At 26.6% G+C, this 21,195-nt stretch overlaps 1 protein-coding gene across 10 annotated transcripts in view; it reads left to right on the top strand.

Moving 5' to 3' along the window:
* Positions 1-21,162, top strand: part of LOC122514429 (flocculation protein FLO11-like) — a 131,539-nt gene extending 110,377 nt beyond the window's left edge. For 9 of the 10 annotated variants that reach the window (XM_043631247.1, XM_043631251.1, XM_043631246.1 and 6 more), the window contains 2 exons: positions 15,039-15,231; positions 19,750-21,162. In XM_043631247.1, the coding sequence (XP_043487182.1) occupies positions 15,039-15,231; positions 19,750-20,075 (519 nt within the window). In that variant the 3' untranslated portion in view covers positions 20,076-21,162. The remainder of the gene's footprint in view (positions 1-15,038; positions 15,232-19,749) is intronic. The other variant, XM_043631252.1, reaches the window with a different exon arrangement.
* The last annotated feature ends 33 nt before the right edge of the window (positions 21,163-21,195 follow it).

Raw genomic sequence — 21,195 nt, 5'->3', positions numbered from 1 at the left:
GTTAGTTTGAATTTAAATAAATAAGGAATTTAATAATTTTTATGTTATAATATTAATTACAACGCAGGATCGAATTAGTTAGGCGAGTATATTTTTAAATTGAGCGTGCTAATTTCACTAGAAATTAGTCAGGTTGTCGTCTCAAATTCTAAACGGATGATTATTTCTAACTGTTGTTTTAACATACGTTAGTTTGAATTTAAATAAATAAGGAATTTAATAATTTTTATTTTATAATATTAATTACAACGCAGGATCGAATTAGTTAGGCGAGTATATTTTTAAATTGAGTGTGCTAATTTCAATAGAAATTAGTCAGGTTGTCGTTTCAAGTTCTAAACGGATTGATTATTTCTAACTGTTGTTGTAACATACGTTAGTTTGAATTTAAATAAATAAGGAATTTAATATATTGTTTGAATAATTATAATTTATAGAATATTGTCTATTTGAAAATTAAATATGCAATTGTTTCTCCATAAACAAATCGTTTACTCGTTCAGAGAAAATTTATATCGAATAATATACATGTTGTATATACGTGTTGCTTTAAATCTTAACGCAGGATCTAATTAGTTAGGCGAGTATATTTACAAACTTTAATTACTGTTCAAAGATTGTTTCAATGGGGAGAATAAACGTCAAACAGTTACAAGTTTAACGCGAATTTCGTACGGGATATTTCAATGCAAGCTTTATTAAGTTAGAAGTGTTAACGTTAAATGTCAAACGAGAAATTCGAATGTAAACGTCAAACGAGAAATGTTTTATCACGATGGAAGTAAACTGAGAAAGATTTTCTTACGCGATGAATAATTAATTCGATGGTACTAGTTGAAATGTTGTACTCGTTAGAAGAAACGATTTCCAGCAAAACAGATCAACGCGTGTTTGATTTTATAGAATTTCAAAGATTTTTATTGTTTTAAAAAATAATATACCATTTTCTCATCAATCGTATATCACTTTATTCGTGATTAGTTTATATAATAATATCTTTATATTATCAATAAATATTAAATTATTATAATTAATTATTATAATTATTATTATATTATAATAATTATAATTTATTTATTTATTTTAATATTAAATTATTATAATTAAATATTAAATATAAAAATATTAAAGAAAAGGAAAAATAAAAATACATTTAATAAAAACATAAACAAATTATGCAGAAAACGAGATTCCAAATGTTAAAATCATCCTCGTGGTAAACTCAGAATTTTTCAGTCCTCTTATACGTAATAAACAAAGAGTACATTTCTTAAATAAATAATACTTTTATTTATTTCGTCAGAGATAAATATCTAATATGATCGAAATGGGGACAATTTTTTTCCAATATTTTACGATTTACATTTGACCTAAGTTCCCACGCAACAGAGTATTACTGCTTGTACAATATATAATCCTGATAAATTATAAATAAAAAACAATTATAAATAATATTTAATTATAATTATTTTAATAATATTAAATTTAATAATATTAATTAATTTTTATATTAATAATATTAATTTATATTGTAATATTAATAATTAATTTATATTATATTATTAATAATATTAAATAATATTATATAATATAAATATATTATATAATAAAAAAATAAATACAACTATATGTAAAATTATAAAAAAAGAAATTAGTATCCCCTTGTAAACTCGGTTTTTCCCTTGTTAATATCATAATCCAAAACTTTATGGTTTCGTAATATATTTGATCTCATTCTTTCACGACTTAAATAGATAATTTGTGATCATAGATGTATTTACTTATGTATATGAGCTTTTGCATCTATAATAATACATACACACAAATACATAAATACGAGATGTATGATAGGAACGATTTCACTGCAACTTTCAGTTGCATCCCCCGTACGCTAAGAGGTCACGTAAACCTTTCGTAACGTCAAAAGCTTTCGAAGTAAAGCTCGAATATATACTCTATACATTCTTACAAACACTTTCCTTCTTCTTATCTTTCCCTCTTTCCTTTTTTCTTTTTATGTATACCGAATATCGGATGCAAAGTGATCCCTTCTCGCTACTAAAGAAATAAAACATGGAAAACAGAAATGTAAAAAGATATATATATATATATTTTATTTCCCCTTTTTTTTTATACGCAACGTTTACCGTCGTTGCATCTTTCAACGTTCGGAGAATTGATTTAAATATAATATATGAATAAGTATGCATTTTTTTATACGTACATGTGTGTATACGTAATACGTACGCGTTAAACGATTTGATTATTTGATAGAAAAATTGTGGAAAAATATAAAAAAATATAATCTTATATCAATTATTCTTTATATGGATTATATAAATATTTATATAGTATATATATATATATATATATGTATAGTTTCATTATCTCACTTATTTCACACTCCGCTAGTTTCTATTTCTAAAGCTATAATCCTGTAATTACATTTTAAATAATAAATACTCATAGTAATCTCACTGTTATTCAACGTAATAATTCTATTTTGTAACACATATATGAGTACGAGTAACGTCAATCATACATAATTATTTTCGTTTAATAATTTAACATTGTTTCGCAAATAATATCGTTTAACAAAATGTTGATCATACTTTCACTTTGTCTCTGAGATAACAATATTATATTTATTTAAATATCATTTCATTGAAAATATTATATATAAATATAATAATATATAATATTGCATAAAATATTTTAGAAAAAATCGTGAAATATTAATAATTATACTAACACCCACACCCACACACACACACACTAATCTCACTGTTATTCAACGTAATAATTCTATTTTATAAAACATATATGAGTACGAATAACGTCAATCATACATAATTATTTTCGTTTAATAATTTAACATTGTTTCGCATATAATATCGTTTAACAAAATGTTGATCATACTTTCACTTTGTCTCTGAGATAACAATATTATATTTATTTAAATATTCATTTCATTGAAAATATTATATATAAATATAATAATATATAATATTGCATAAAATATTTTCAAAGCAATCGTGAAATATTAATAATTATACTAACACACACCCACACACACACACCTACGTGTATACATATATTTATATTTATTTTATTATAGATAAATACAATATTATATTTATTTAAATATCATTTCATTGAAAATATTATACAAATAAATATATATAATATTGCATAAAATATTTTTAAAACAATCGTGAAATATTAATAATTATACTAAACCCACCCACACACACCTACGTGTATATATATATTTTATTTTATTATAGATAAATACAATATTATATTTATTTAAATATCATTTCATTGAAAATATTATACAAATATAATAATATATAATATTGCATAAAATATTTTCAAAACAATCGTGAAATATTAATAATTATACTAACACACACACACCTACGTGTATACATATATATATATATATATATATATATTTATATTTTATTTTATTATAGATAAAAATGCAAAATAAATTATTAACAATGCTTTTCTAAAAAAAAAAAAAAAAAAAATAAAAACAAATATACGTCGATAAAATATTATATTATATTACTTTCCTTTTATACTAGTATATCGCATAATTATTTTCAAAAAAGAAACACGGAAGCTAGCTTAAGTGTCTCTTATGGTGATAAAAGCTTAGACGAGAGAGACGTAACTACTTTTACCGAGCGAACAATATGATAAGAAGACCATCGTAATAAGATGAAGATAACTTCTAAAGGTTGTTTTCCTCCTGCTATGAGAAAAAACTAGACCGCCCTTGGAAAGAATATGGAGAAAAATATTTTCTTGACTCTCGAGTAGCACGAAAAACGAGATTTACCATAGAATAAGAAGAAGAAGAAGAAGAAAATTCTTCTTTGCATTCCTTCCAAAGGGTAAATTTAAATAGAGAAATGTTCCGAATGCTGTTGCATTTCTTCCTATTCTGTTTAGATTGTTTCTTTCCCTTTCTCTCTCTCTCTCTCTCTATTTTTCTCTATTTCTTTTTTCCATTTCAATCTTTTACAAATATTCCTACGCTGCTTTTTTTTTTATTTTCTATTTTTCGTCAATTACAATACGATGAAAAACAACGCGATGAAAACAGATTTATAAGAACAAAAATTGACTGTGTAATTATTTAAATATAAAATATATATCAAAGATAGAAAGAGATAAAAAATAGAAATTAATTTTTATCAATGTGATAGAAAATTGAAAAAGTTTGAGAACCCCGTTCTCCCCATTTCATTCATTTTCTTTCTCTCTCACTCTTTCCAGCACTTTTTTTCACAGAAAAATAAACAAAAAGCTTACAGCATATGTTTTATTTTACTTTCTCTCACCCTTATCTCAGTACACACCCCTTTTTACTATTTTGTTTTTTCTTTACACCTTCCGTTACACTTGCGTTTAAACTTCAATATTTCATTTCATCCACGACTTACCTTCGCTAGAAAAAACTTTCATTTCTATATAAATAAACGATAATGTCGAGAGAAATGTTTAAAAATAAACAAAAAAGAACAAAATAAAAATATAAACGGAAATGTTTCAAGATAATACAAAATTTATCCTACAAGTTTTACGAATTCTCTAAAATAGAAAGAGAAAGAGAGAGAGAATAAGAGAGAGAGAGAGAGAGAGAGTAAGTTTAGAACTACAAGTTTTATGTGAAATGCTCGTTAACGAGATTTACGATCCAATATCTTAGAATCACGATGTTTAATTAGGAAATCTTAGCGAAATTGGCCGATAATGGCGTTAGAAGTTCGCGAGTAGAGAAAACGGCAGTAAATTTAGGATAGTAGAGTGAACGGGTTTGGGGGATGGGTTTTGGATGGGATCACGAGTATAAGAAAGGGTGAGACCTCGAACGCAGTGGTAATTTTCGCGATATATCGAGAAAGAGAGAGAGAGAGAGAGATAGAGAGAACCTTAAACCGTAGTTTCAAAGCTTATGGATTATAAACCTGTATGCTCGTATTTTTTTTTCTCTTCAAAGAAACGAATATTATTCCGTTGTTCTCTCCGTTTTATATGTCTTCTTCTTCTTCTTCTTCTTCTTTGTTTATATTTATCGTTTTTTTATTTTTTTTTTTAAATAAATATATATATTAATAATATTATAATATTTTTAATATTATAATATTTTTAATATTATAATATTTTTAATATTTAATATTTTAATAAAAATATTATATATAATAAAAATATATATATTATATATATATATTTTTATTTTTTATATATAAATAAATAAATAATTATATTTTAATAATATTTTATATTTAAAAAAAAATAATTATATATATACAGTGAATCGTAAAAGTATTCGTACGCTTACTATCAATTGAAATCAATCAATATTTTCTCGTAATACAATATTTGCAAATTTTCTTACACACTTAAACATATTTTAGGACTACATATTAAAATAATAAATTGACGTAAATTTGATTTCAAAAAAGAACATTATATTTTAAGAAAAGTAACGTTTTATATAACTGATAAGAAAATTGATTAGAAATTTTAATGTATCCCTGAGTACGCTTGTTCGTACTATTTGAAAATATTTATCCATATAAAAGTACCCCTGTTTGTTACATAAAAATGTCTGATCATAAAAAGGTACTTTTGATGATATTATGTGGGGTCCTTTTAAATCATTCAAATTTGGATGTATATCCATAATTCATATCTTTAAATCGTTGTATTTAAAGAGATATTCATCAGGTGTCCTGCTTCTCGTGACTCTCTTTTTATTCTATTATATTATATCCGTATTATCAGTATTAAAATGAAAATAAATTGATTTATTATCACAGATAGTAAAATTCGATGTTACAATCGATATTTAAACAATGCAAATCTTGATTTTCCATTTTGATCATCCATTTGGATTAAATTTAAGCACGTAAATTCACTGACAAACCCTCATTATTTAACTACAATGCAAGTTGAGTTAACTTCCTCGAGAATAGATTCGTTCCCTCATGCTTGTTCTTTATGTATGCAAGTACGAAGTTATTCAAGCACGCACGTAAGCTCGCATAACACCGTTACATACTTAATTCTAATGAATTACTATTATTATTATCATTATTATTGTTATTATTATTATATATAAACGAAATCCTTGAAAAATCAGTTTAATTTTACGATTAAAAAGAACAATTACGAAGTTTGGTTTATTATTATTGTTGTTGTTGTTGTTGTTGTTGTTGTTGATATAAAACTATTGTATTATTTTAGTGCAACGTGAGATCGATTTTCGAAAGTAATAATTTTGTTGTTTGTTCAATTGGTATCGTACCATGGTTATTCAATTTGATTATTGAATATTTTTGGTATTGAAAGCTCAGTAATTGTATTTCGTTCGTTCAAAATTCTGTTTTAAACATCCAATTAAAAAAGAAGGTAGAATATTTATTTAAAGGGAAAGAGTGTGACTATTGAAAATAAAGTTTTTTAAATTTTTCCGATTTACCTAAAACGATACTTAACGATAATAATAATATTTAATATAATGATAATCATATATAAAAATACAATAATAATCAAAATATAAATAATATATACAAGGTATTTCATTAAGTGTGCTATCTCAATTACTCGTACATTATTATTATTATTATTATTAAATAATATAATAATATTAATTCGTTGCTTTTTTGTTTTTGTTTGTTTTTTCTTTTTTTATTTTTTACCGAAATCTAAAGGTCGCGGCCCAGATTTTCTTCATTGTATTATAAATTATAAAATGTATAACTTTGCAGATGAAAAGAGTGATGCACAATCCTGACGCAACAACCTTAAAAGATCTTTACTCATCGTTTAACGCCCTTTTTTAATCGAACGGTCAAATATCATATCCAGTGACCTTCATATGTCAATAATAAAAAAAAGTAGAATAGATATACAAAACTGATATTTACATTAAGTGCTTCCATTAATCGTGTATTACGTTTAATTGGAAATATTTCTTTTCTATATAAAACAACACAAAGAGTTCATAAATAATTTAAACGATACATACACTTAGATGAATCACCCTGTATAAAAAAAAAAATCTGTGGAAATGGTATCGGAAAGAATTTACCGAAAGAAATATTAAAAAAAAGAAAAAGAAAAAACAAGATAAAAATATATTCTACTATCTCTCTTTACGTAATACTTCGATTTCAATAATAATAATAATAATAATAATAATAATAATAATAATAATAATAACTTCGAATGCTTTTAAACTCGAAACCGGTTATTCGATAGAGATTGAAATAGAGATAAATGGAGAGATATAGAAAGAAAGAGAGAGAGATACAAAAATATAAAAGTCCGTAAACTTTGGAACTGGTCAGAGTTTCCTCTTTCTCTCCTCGTCTGCTTCAAATTGAATAACTTTTTCCTGTTGTGGTCTCCGTCACGGATATCAACACAAAAGCTTTTAAATTGGAGACCGCATTTACGAACGGACGTATCATCAAAAAACGACCGAGTTGTATTAGGCTTTTCTCATCGTTCATTTCACTTTTTATTCGATAATTGGATGCTAAAGAGAACAAAAAAAGAAATAAAAATAAAGATAAGAAATATAGGAAAAGAAAAAAGTAAAAGGAAACCATAAATATTGTTAACGAAAATTTTCCTAAGCTCTCTTTCTCTCTCTCTCTCTCTCTCTGTGTCTCTTTTTTTCTCTTTTTTTCTCTTTTATTTTTATATGCCCCTTTTTGCGAGCTTTTGAATGAATTTTAATGGTTTCCACGTAGGAACCAGGCACAGAGTAACGGGCAGCCATGAAACTTCTCGGTTTTCGAATTTTTATCCAAAAGATTATTACGAGGAGAACCTAAATTCCAATGTGTATTCAAAAAGAATATTCCCTAGTTACCTTTACCTTATACATTTTGTGACCTCCTACGTGCTCTAGTTGAAATCTTTATTAATCGTTTCATAACGGGCGTTTAACGTTACTTACGTAAACGTGCATCCATCATCTGAAGAATAAAAGGGACACAAAACGTTATTGCACATAACTCATACTCCAAATATTCAACGAAAGAGAAAACGAAGAGAACGCCAAGAAGAATTTTCTTCTTCTTCTTCTTCTTCTTCTCCTTCTTGTTCTTCTTCTTGTTCTTCTTGTTCTTCTTGTTCTTTCAGGGTGGTGACCGTTTGCCATAAAATAATAGCACAGTTAGGAAAAGCTAATAACTTCTAAGTATGCGAGAGAAAAGCTAGCCATAAAGTTTTATTCATGGAGCTTCGAAAGATAAGCTCCAACAGTGGAATAATATAACACAACGAATATTATTTGAAATTAGCTTTACATGTACTATTTTTCATGCTACTAATAGAACACACACACGGTTAAACCATTGTTAGGTAACATCTCAACGAAATGTATGAGACTATTACTGCGTACCAACGAAATTGAAACTACAAAAGAATACTATTGGTACCTGGTAACAATCTTACGACACGAACTTTGCATTACAAATTAATCAAATCATTTTTTTTCTTCTTGTAAATCCTCTTAACGAAGAGAATCTGATTTTTTTTTTAATGCACTGCAAAACATTAATTTTCTTCATTTTTATTATCTGCACTTAATCGTATTGGCTTCTAAACCAGTTAATTGTGACAGTGAACTAAATGAAAAAAGTCGACAAAAATTTCTATTACAATTTATTTTTTATAACATTAATAATATTTTTTTATTTACTGACCTATATCAAATATTAAATTCTTTCAGGATATATTATCGGAAAAGAGATTGAAAAATCTCTGATTAATTTTGAAGCCCTGATATATATATGAGCCATTTATTTTGAAAGTGGCCTAACTCCATTTGTCAATTATTTCCAGTTACCCACGGTAACATGTACAGCTTCAAATTATCTATCAATAAAGCATTACAACAAAGCAACATAAATCATTGTTATTCTTTACGTATATTTTTAATTGCATTGAAACGCAAACCTTTAAATATCTTAATTTAAGGTTAAATGGAGTTAGGCCACTTTCAAAATAAACGGCTCATATATATCACTTTCGGAGATCAAATAATATAATTCAAACATTATAATCAAATCTTCTTTGATATAAATACAAAACGGAATTGTAACGATATTCCATTTTTTAAACATACGAAAATCGTCCTTTTTATTTTAACATAAACTATTTTCATTTGAACTCTGAACTCTCTGTTTTAATAACGGTCAACCGACAACTTTGGTTAAAGACAGATACGCGAGATAATGTGCATTAAGAGTATTTTCCAAATTTTCATGACCGCATCGATTAACTTAGCTTAATACGCTTCTCGCAAATGGATAAATTGTATTAGGAAACGTCGGTTCCCGTGGGATATTTACTTACAAATATATATATATACACACATATATATATAATAAGTGTTAGTTTAACTACTACATTAAATACTATTAATATTTAATATATATATATACACATAAGTGTTATATATATATACAATAAGTGTTAGTTTAATTACTACATTAAATACTATTAATATTTAATATATATATATATATATAATAAGTATTAGTTTAACTACTACATTAAATACTATTAATATATAATAGATATAAACACACACATATATATATAAGTGTTAGTTTAACATATATATATATATATAACTATGCATATACATATTCATATATAATTATATATACAAAAGCTGCCACTATGATTATATACACACATACATACATATATATTATATTTCACACGTTAAATTGAATATCACATGCCCCCACTTTACGATATATATCGACAAGGGAATCACTTTTCTTGGTACACCTTTACCGTTCGATTTATCGGACAAAGTGCCATCTAAGGTAAGATCAAATTACGATGTACACTTAAAATACTTATGAGAGAGAATTTATAGGATAACTGTGTCCAATACGGAACAGCACATAATATGAAACACACCGTTTTAGTAACATCTTCCCAAACTATTATTAATAACCGAAAATTCCTAATTATTTCATTTTTTTTTTTCTTTTTTTTTACATATTTTTTTCTTTCTTTTCTTTTTTTATACAAGATAAAATATGATTTGAAATATGCTCATCAAATGAAGATACATTTGAGGAAGTTATTCGATGATCAGAATGTTTATTACCAATTCAGTTGATTTATCTGAATTTTTGAAAGGCCTAGTATCAGAAAATACGATTTATTTTTATTGATTTTGGACAATCCAGTCATTTCTAAAAACGGAGTATTCATTTTCTTTGTTTCTTTTTTTTCTGTTTGAAAATACGACGAAGTATCGTGATGTATAATTTATACAACATTTTAAAAAAAATTAAATACTATTAATATTTAATATTCTTTATATAATATAATATACGAGTCGTGTGTTTGTTGTTTTTCTTTTTTTTACTTCCCTGGGTGCTCAAAATTATATTTTACAGGGTTATTATTCTACTACTTCCAAAAGAATAATTTCGCTTTTAGAAAAAATTCTATCCTATCGACAAAAATGACAATTAATCGTAAAAGTAAAAAATACAAAAATGTAATCAAGTATAAATAATCCGATATGACAAATCAATATTTCGTTGGGGAAAAAACTTGACGGGTTTTACGAGCACCGGCGTATTCCCGATCGGAATAATTGCTTCGAATAATAATTACCTTTCGTTAAACGTTTGAAATTGTTCCACGTATCAAGAAATTCTCTAGATTCTATTTTTTTTCTTTTGTATTTTTGACTTTTCTTTCTCTTTTCTCTTTTTTTCTTTCTTTCTTTCCTTCCTACTTGTTTCTTTTTTTTTTCTTTTTTCCATTTATTACGTTTTATTATTTTCATAGCCGTCCGAGGCGATATTATAATTGGTTTAAGATAAAAAAATGATATTTGTTTCCACGAATAATTCCACGATTCGCAATTTATTATCCTCCGTGAACAATTTGCAAATGTCGTTTCTATTTTTTCTTCAATATTCATTTGTGGAAAATTCTCTCTTTCTCTCTCTACCTCATTCATTCATTTACCGAACCTTTTTCATTCACCTTTTTTATATGATCTTCTTTTTCCTTCTTTATTATTATTATAGCGAAGAGTATTCGCGTTTTCTCTTACAAATAATTTTCATATTTTTACGAAAAAAGAAAAATACGATAATACGTTTACTCGAAAGGCTTCTATGAATCATTGAATGTAATAAGAAAGTCAAGATTATTCCTTTGACGAACAATTTCATATACAACGTACATTTTTTATATATATTTATAGTAATTAAAATTATTTTCTTTTTCTTTTTATCAACTTACACATTAATAAATATTTTCCTCTATTATCTTATTATCAAACCCACGAATACTATAATATTTGATTTATCAAAACATTTCAAACAACGCAACAAAATCATATCAGCATCAATTCCAAACGTCCCCCTATTTTTCTTTTATTTTTAAACTAAACGTAAAGAATTTTATTACGGTACTCTAAAACGCTAGAAAAGCAGTATTGTGTAATAACATTTCAATCAAAGGGGGAACGTAAAATAAAAAAAGTATTTCTAGAAATTGATTTAGAGACAAATAAAAGTGGACTTTAAAAATTCAATTGTCAGTTTGGACACTCACTCACTCGGGGTGAGCTTTAAAAAATCAAATAAAAGTAGTAGAGATAAGACGTATTTTTGTTGACGTCATCACTCGTCATCATCGTCGTAGTTGTCTTTCTTTGTTCGTACAACAACAAATAGTCATAAATCTTAAAATCGTACAGGCGGACTTCCTCGTAATTTAAAGGCGGATATATCCTTGCTTGGTGCCTTGGTTCGCGTGACAGAACTCATGAAACTGGGTTGACGTACCACTGACACAGCCCGAGGACGTCGTAAAGCTCTGAGAACGAACGAGCACCCTCCTAACACCCCCACCAACCCACCACCCAACCCCCAACTACATCTCTCTACTCCAGTATTAACCCTTCGCATAATCCCCGTGACATCATGCTTTTATATCTCTTACATAAGCTACGCACCGTGCACTCACACATGAAATATAACCATGAATTTTACTGAATAGAAACGAAAGAAAGAAAAAAAGAAAAAATAAGGCTAAGCTTATTGTCATGGGCTCCTCGTCGTGGCCCTTTATTGTTGGAGTGATGAAAATACAAAAAGCTACGTGAATTGAAAAAATAAAACAACTAAAAAAGAGGGAAAGTAAGATAATGATGCTTATTTAAACAAATGAAAGTATTACAATTGTGATTTTTGTTTCTTCGTATTCTATGGGTCTATATTTTTTTGTATGCTTTTAAATAAACACAAACACATTGAAAGATGTTAGATTATTTTTATTAATCGATATATTTTAATAATATTATGGAAATTAAAGTTAAATAAGATGTATAGATCTGTTATTTTATAAACAAAATAAATGTTTCTCCCTTGTTTTTGGACATCCTGTATATAAGGTGAGATGCTTATTGTATCGTATTATAAGAAAACTTTGATTTCATTATGTCAAACTATTATATTATAGCATTTCGTTGTATAAAAGATAAGAAAACACGGTTTTTCGAGATTTTGCGAGAACGGTGTTAGTAAAGGGAATAGAAGGAGAGTAAAAAGTCTACTTGCATGTCTACAAAATAGCGTTACGTTGGAAACAAGCCGTGTTTGTTCAATAACTTTGAAATCCTTTTTGTAGTTTCACGGTTTTATAAGCGTGCACAACATCTACGAACGCATACGAAAGCTCATATTATCCGTAATAGTCTTCTTTATATATATATATATTTATTATATGTATGTTTTGTACGTGTACGAAACTCAATTTTGAGAATATAAAGATAAAAAGAATGTGAGAAAATTAGATATTTTATTAGACTTATTTGCAGAACAATATTATTATCTAACAAGATCAATAATACCTTATCTTATATTATATTATTTTTAGTCATAATATTCATCTTTTATTTATAATATATTTATAATATATTATATAATATTAATATAATATTTATATTTAAATAATATAATATATATATTTATATTTATTTTTTTATTTATTATTTAATATTATAATATATATATATTTTATATATATTTATAATTATATATATTTACGTATAAGATATTTATCTTATCTTATTTTATTTTGGTACAACTAAAAAATTTCTTCGCAAAAAATTGACCGACTTTTTACCAAAGAAATAAAACTTTTAACTTCAAAAGATTATTATTACTTTCTAAAATAAATCTACATTACTTTACCTATAGAAAAAAAACTTCTTCTTTTTTACTTCTTATATAAAAGTTTGAAGGCAGATCAAAGCAAATACAAAACATCCTAAAATTGTATCATCATCGTGATCACTCAGAACGAAAATATCACTTTTCAAGGTTTATCGATACAACTCATATACATATACATTATTAAACATATATATAGATATATACATACATATATGGTACATACATACACAATATATATCTTCTTCTTCTTCGTATACGTATATATACGTGAACACATATATTTTATCGTATACGGTGTTCCCGCATACGGTGAGGGTAAGAAAGGACTTGCAAAAGCATTGAAGCGTTCCTAGTCCAGTAATCAGGCATATGTGTTAGCCATTGACAAGCATCGAGCCATGATACGTGTTCAACCGTAAAACGATCTGTTCCCTTCACCCTCCCCCTCCCCCTCGCCCCCTATAACACGTTATATTCAATATCGCGATATAGACATACATACACATATATGTGTATATATATATACGTGTATTAGATGTAGTAGTTAATTCGATGCCTTGATATTAACACTAAACCTATCGCGATTGGTCAAATGATACTTTTTAAACTTTTTAGTTATAGTACTATATTTTAATCAATAATTCTTATTACATAAATGATATATTTTTTACTACACATAGATCGTAATATATATAAATATATAAAATATAATATAATATAATATAATAAAATAAAATAAATTTTATATATATTTTATGAAGATTAATCAATTGTGATCCGCTGTAATAGAAATAACGCGATACGTGTTTAGTATTGAATTGATTTCATTTAAAATAGTCACACCTTATTTTTTTTCGTCAAAGAATTAAGCAAGTAACCTGAAAAATGAACCGAAAGTCATCGAAAATAATGATGATCGTAGATACGTACGATTACTTTATAAATAAATAGTAAATTTGTATTAAAAAAAAGGTACCGAATTAATAACTACATTTAATAATAATAAATAATCAACGATCTAGCCCACATTTTATTACTAATTTCCTTTAGATTATTAAAGTCAAGCAACGTGAGCACGGTTAATAAAATGTATGTGGGATGCGAGCACCTCCAGGCCAAACACTTAAGTAGGCGTTCGTGAGGAGATTGGACGGTGGGCCCTGGATAGCTCAATTGGTTAAAAAGCAGTCCAGTCGCCCGGAAAGCGGAAGATATCCGGGTTCGAATCCCGGTGCAGTCAGAATTCCGACAGCCCAATTTTTTCACGAATCCTACATGTATTAGGTGACTCATTCGAGAATTCGCAAAAAAAAACCATGTTCTGGTTAATTCGAAAAAGTTGATAAAAAAGATGGAATCTCTTTGATAGTATTGAATAAGTGTTAGGAAAAGAAATGAATTGGAACCTGTAAAAAAGTGTGAAGTATAAAATGATAAGAATAATAAGAAATAAGATAATAATAGAGTATAAACGAATATTAAATAGAAATTGTTATTACGTTTCTAGATTATTAAAGTCAAGCAACGTGGGCATGGTTAATAAAATGTATTAGGTGACCCACTCGAGAATTTACAAAAAACATGTTCTGTTAATTCGAAAAAGTTGATAAAAAAGATGGAATCTCTTTGATAGTATTGAATAAGTGTTAGGAAAAGAAATGAATTGGAACCCGTAAAAAAGTGTGAAGTATAAAATGATAAGAATAATAAGAAAGAAGATAATAATAGAGTAAACGAATATTAAATAGAAATTGTTATTTCGTTTATTTCTGATTACAGCCGGAAACTTGTATATCTTCGTATGACTCACATGCATATTGCGTTGTTTATTCAACAACGGATCGTGCATCTGCGAGAGTAGCTGAAGAGGTTCTTCAGACACTTTGGCGTAGCGACCACGTATCAGCAAGGGCGGTCATTCTAGTTGGAAACAAGGTTGATCTAGCTAGGAGTCGTGTGATATCGACCGAAGGTAACCTATCGTTTATATCGTACACCTCACATTCAGAACGTCTATCAAAATCCTTATCGCCACATTCAAACGAGATTCCGCATGCAAGCTGCACTATTTGCCACGGTCCCATTTCCGGAGACCCTTTGTTAAACTGCAATCCTAGACTGCTAACCCTATTTCTCTTTTAAACTTGCTCGTGTTGTTTCTCTTGCTTTTTTTCTTTTTTCAATACATCTACGTATTTCCGATGATAATTGTGTTTCTATCTAACTGATTATTTTTGTTTCTTTAATACGTACAACAAATTGATATAATTGTCAATATATATATAATAATAATAATATAATTATATATAAAATATAATTAATATATAATTAAAATATATTTATTATATATTTATATATATAATTATGAAAGTGGTTTAATGTAAGTCAAAATTAAAAATAAATAAGTATTATTATTTATTAGTTATTTCACGTCACATTTATTATTATTAATTTATTAATTATTATTATGTATTTAATTTATTAATTTATTATTTATTAATTATTATTATTTATTAGTTATTTCACGTCACATTACTTTAAAGTAAATTAATTCAATGTAATTTTCACGATATTGTTAAAAATGAACCGTTAGATAATGTTTGTTATTTCAATATTATATAGAATTCATTTAATATTGAAATGTAATCCTTTAAATATCTTAAAACAAGAAATATATGACTTATACTACTTTCATAATTATAGACACACATATATATATTATATTTGTCAATTATTTAAATTATATACGTCATTTGTAATCGGTTATAGAAATAGTAATTTTTTTTCTAATATTAAAGGTTTAGGTCGGCATACAATGATGGAAAAATTAATTGACGTATAAACTAAAGAAAAAATGTTTTATTAATAACAAAAAAATTAATATTAGAGACAAGTACTGAATTATGAAGTCTCACACAATGAGCGATATATTTTCAATAAGAAATTTTTCAATATGTAGACGCACCATGGAAACTGGCATATTATTCAGGATACTTTGTAGAGAATTATTTTGAAAGAGTTTTGATTAAAAACAAAAAAGCCTCGATCTTCAAACTCTTTCGAAACTCAATGCTACGAGTGTTTCAGTGTAATCAATTTTTTAAGCAAAATATTATTTATTCATAAATAAAGCTACAATGAAATAATTTGAAAAGTCTTTTGAAAAGGAAAGCTCGGTTTTGAAATAACCCGTTGAAATAAGTCTGCGAACACTTTTTTTTGTTAATAACTTTTTTAATGCTATATATTCAAACGTAAAGACTGTAATTATGTATAACACACGTTGTAAATTACAGTTTCCTATTTGTGTTATTAATGAATAACACACAAAAGACTAATTAAAATTTGTTTTGCAATTGAACAAAAGTTAAAAGCTCGGAAATTATTTCCAATTATATTCGATTAAACAATATTAACTACGAGCATTGCATCAAAATGATTAGTAAATTACAAATTGACAATAATTTACTTATTTGTTAAATGATTAATCATCGTCATTTTTAATCGAATTAATTGAAAAGTATTCACGTGTATCGTATAAAATATCTCACAGGAATCACGTTATATTAATATTATAAATGATTACACGCACGAAAAAATATTTAAAATAAATCAGGAACGATTATAACGAAAATCCTACTGACGACGACTTTTTCGGGATTTCTTTTCGTTAACGGTTAGAAAGGAGAGAAATAGAAAGAGAAAGAAAATAAAAGTAAAGAAAAAGTCGACAAAAAGAAACGTCGGAACGAGGCCAACGACCGTAGTAGCCCGAGGAAAAAGAAGCCAAACGAAACACGGATAGGTCAAAGGAACTATCTTTCCTTGATTCTCCATATAACCGAGTTTTTTGCACGTTTTCAAAGACGAGAGCCACGATATTTCATTTTTCGACACTTTGGTGGTTTATTGAAATTTCAATTGGCGATTCCGATCCGTTTAATTGAAACTCGTCCGGCCGATCAAAGTTCTCCCCCCCATTTGTGAGTTATTTCTATCTCAAACGAAAACACGATTTAATGAGAAACTTTAAAACAATATTTAAACAACAACAACAAAATAATCCATCCTACGTGTACTTATTTATAAAATATTGATATTAAATAACAACAAAGTTATTTTTATTCGAAACTAAAGAACTTTCTCACTACGATTATTTTATATAACTTATTTCTTCTATTTCATATATAAATTTTGATATAACGTGAAACTGTGTTATATTATAATACATATGAGTAATCATGTTTAAGAAAAGAAAATTAGAAAAAAAGAAATAATATTAAAGAATAATATTAAATCGAGCAACACGTAATTTGTTAAACATCGAATTTCGTATAAACATTTTTCATGAGTTGTCATCGGAAATACCTCAAATCTACACATATACGTGAACGTTTGAAATTCTCGAAACAGTCATATCGATTTAGCTTTTACATGACTACTGTACAGCCAATCAAAAAAAATTCCCTTTTCCGGTAATGAACGTGCTAATAATTTAATCTAACGGTACGTATAAACACTTGTTAACCGTGCAAACTATTCATTATTTATCGTGTGGCAACACAACGAAAACGTAATAACGTTACTATGCAACAGCACAAAAACTCACCCCCCCCCTGCTTGCAAGCTCTTTCTTCGTTCTCCTAAATTCCTCATATTCTGTTGCATGACAAATAAAGTTTTTCTTGCTTATGGTACATAATAATAAATAATAATAATAATTATATATTATATATAATATAATTATAATTATATAAATATTATTAAAATTATATAATTAATTAAAATTATATATTATTATATATTATATATAATAAATAATAAAGGTATGGCATTTAAATGGGAACACTTATGTATCTTATATAATTTATCGATAATAATAATTGTCATTAACAAAATTCAGTTTCTTATCCTTTCTTTAAATTTCTAAACTTCTATATCGATAAAAAATAAAAGTTTATTTTAAAAATGATTGTTTCTACGTTAGACTGAAAACATCATTATACGAGAGTCAACTATTTTTTTTCTGTTTTTTTTTCTTTTCTTATCAGGTATTTTATATGTATAATATATGTATAATAAAAAAAATCGTGTGTATATGTAACACTTTTATCGGGTAACGTAAAGGAATTCAAGGAGAGAATTTAAGAAGCAACTGTCGCATTTAGAAAAGATATGCATTTACTTGAGTTTGAAAATATCTAGGAAAAGTTGAGTTACCGTGTTGACATATGTCGAGTCACACGTTCCTGCTCACAGATCGAATCTCTATAATGTGATACGATATGCAACTTGCTTGAAAAGTTTTTTTTTTATTTTTTTTCTAAATGATATGCACATGAAAGTGATACGGTATGTACATCATACTTATAAACGTAACTTACAGTTTCCAGTGTTACCTGCCCTTACGATATATATGCTTGAATACAGAATGAAATTAGTTATCAAATTTATTTTTCACAAAAAAAGTTTTATCACATCTCAGAACAATGAGTTTGAAATAAAATTTTTCTTATTTTTTTTTTTTCTTTTTTAATATGATTGTTAAAAAAAATTAGATATTTCCCTGGTGAAAACTATAGAAAAATCTACAAACTTTATTATTTACTTTAGTATATTTTTATCCTTATGAATAATTTACGATATATAGCTGAGAGAAAGGTCATAATTTCAAAAGTTATTTTTATCCTTGTACCATATTACCGAAGATTAGAAAAAACACATACTTTTTATTCAAAATTGATGTGAACTAATTTACGGATTTTCTTTACGAATACTTGAAAACAATTGTACCACCTTTAAACAAATTAACGATAAAACATTCAAGTGTTCCTATTTAAATATTCTCCCCTGTACTTAGAGCAAAATGATCTATTTTTTGTTTTTTAATTTAATTGTAAAATCGTTATCCTTGTTATAATTTCCTATAATTTTTATTATTTATTTATTCTTATAAGTATTACATGATATAATATTTTAATAATATATAAAAATCTAAACGTGTTAGAAAAATTCTTTATGTTCATCATGAATATTTATGAATATTTGTACCAAAGCACTTAATGAATGCTTAATTTAATATAATTGAAATAATTTTTCTTAATAACTAAACTTTTACAGTGCTAAAATATCACAAACTTGTATGACCATAGAATAATAAACGATACAGCAATGCATATAACTTTTCTTTACATTTTCTTTTGTAAAGTTAATTGATATGACAATATAAACTAACAATTTGTATAAAAAATAAATAAATTTCTAGGTGCAAAGATTTAATTGCATAATTACGAAATTATTAGACAATGGTCACAAATTTTTATTATAATTTATTATTACATTATAAATACTTACATTAAAAAAAAAAAGAAAATTATTGTACTTATTCAATTGTCATAAAATTACGATAACAATTAATATTGATATATCTATTTTAAATGAATAAAGAAAAAATAAAAATATATTTAATGAAACAAAAATTTGTTAACAGAAGGTAAATCAATGGCAACGTCGTACGATTGCAAATTCATCGAAACGTCGGTTGGAATAAATCATAACGTGGACGAGTTATTGGTTGGACTATTAACGCAAATACGTTTAAAACTCGAAAATCCGGAAAGGACGCGTGATCTATTTCGTAAAAGGTCCAGAAAAAATCGTAGCAGATCACCGTTGGGTTCTTGTTCGGAAAACAACTCGCCAAAGAAGTACAGAGGTAGTAGGACGAGTACCAGCCTAAAGGTACGAAATTTGTTGGGTAAGGTTTGGGCAAGGGATAGTAAATCGAAAAGTTGTGAAAATCTTCACGTTCTTTAGAAAGAAAAAGAACAAACAAACAAACAAACAAACGAAGAAAAAAAAGACGTCTAATCGATGACACGTCTAAGTCAAAGAATTAAAAGCAAAACACACACACGCAAAAAAAAAAGAAATATTCAAGTTTCAACAAGAAGAAAAAAAAAACTACACAGAGAGAAATTTAAGGCCGATCCTCCCAATCACGCGCGATTTTTATCATATCGCGAATGACGGGAAAGAAAACACGAGATGAAACAAAAAAATGGAATTTTTTTCTTAGAAATAGGATTACCGGATCTTAACGCGAAAGAAAAATATAAAAAGCGATTTTGAAACGAGAAAGAGAAACATAGAAAGTGAAATTATTGCAAAAAAAAAAAAACATCCGAGAAAAATTCGTAGATAGAAGTAAATGATTATCTCGAGAATATTGTGTTCACCCCTCCTCCCCCTTTCTTCTCAAATATGTTTCCAAATCGTCCATCATTTTTTTATTTTTAGTTTCATACGAAACAACAACCAACATGTATAACCAATTAAATCGAGATTTCGACAAGTTTTTTCGGATCGTTATAATGATTTCCATATTTCGTGCACGTATCTAAAAAAGAAAAAAAGAAAAAAAAGAAAAGAAGTGAAAAGAAATAAAAAGAAATAAAAAGGATATAAAATAAATACGATAAATATCGATACGAGCACGCGATACAGCTTCCCCCTCCCCTCCCCCAACCCCCAACCCCATTCGTGGTGTTAAAAATCGAATAAACCGTACGGAAATAAAAATGTTCGCGTAAAAGTAAGATCCGTTCGGATTTTTCTTTTTTTTTTTTTTTTTTTCAATTAGATCAATACTTTTTGCAGTAAGTATTCCAGCAGCCAGGAGAATAAACAAAAAAAAATAATAATAACGATATCGTTCCTCCGGTAATCCTGTTTCACGCATTTAGAGATACAATTATCTCTATATTATTATTATTATTATATATAAAATAAATATATATATATATATATATATATATATATATATATATATATTCCTCGACCAAAACGATAAACGTAAGATTGTTGTTATTGTATCGTAAAAATGCCGACTTTTTAAACAAAAGAACAAGCGAGAATGCGGGAGAGAGAGAGAGAG

This window comes from Polistes fuscatus, unplaced genomic scaffold (genome assembly GCF_010416935.1).
Source record: "Polistes fuscatus isolate 324 unplaced genomic scaffold, CU_Pfus_HIC Scaffold15, whole genome shotgun sequence".
Classification (NCBI taxonomy): Eukaryota; Metazoa; Arthropoda; class Insecta; order Hymenoptera; family Vespidae; genus Polistes; species Polistes fuscatus.
This window is presented reverse-complemented; position numbering and strand designations above follow the sequence as displayed.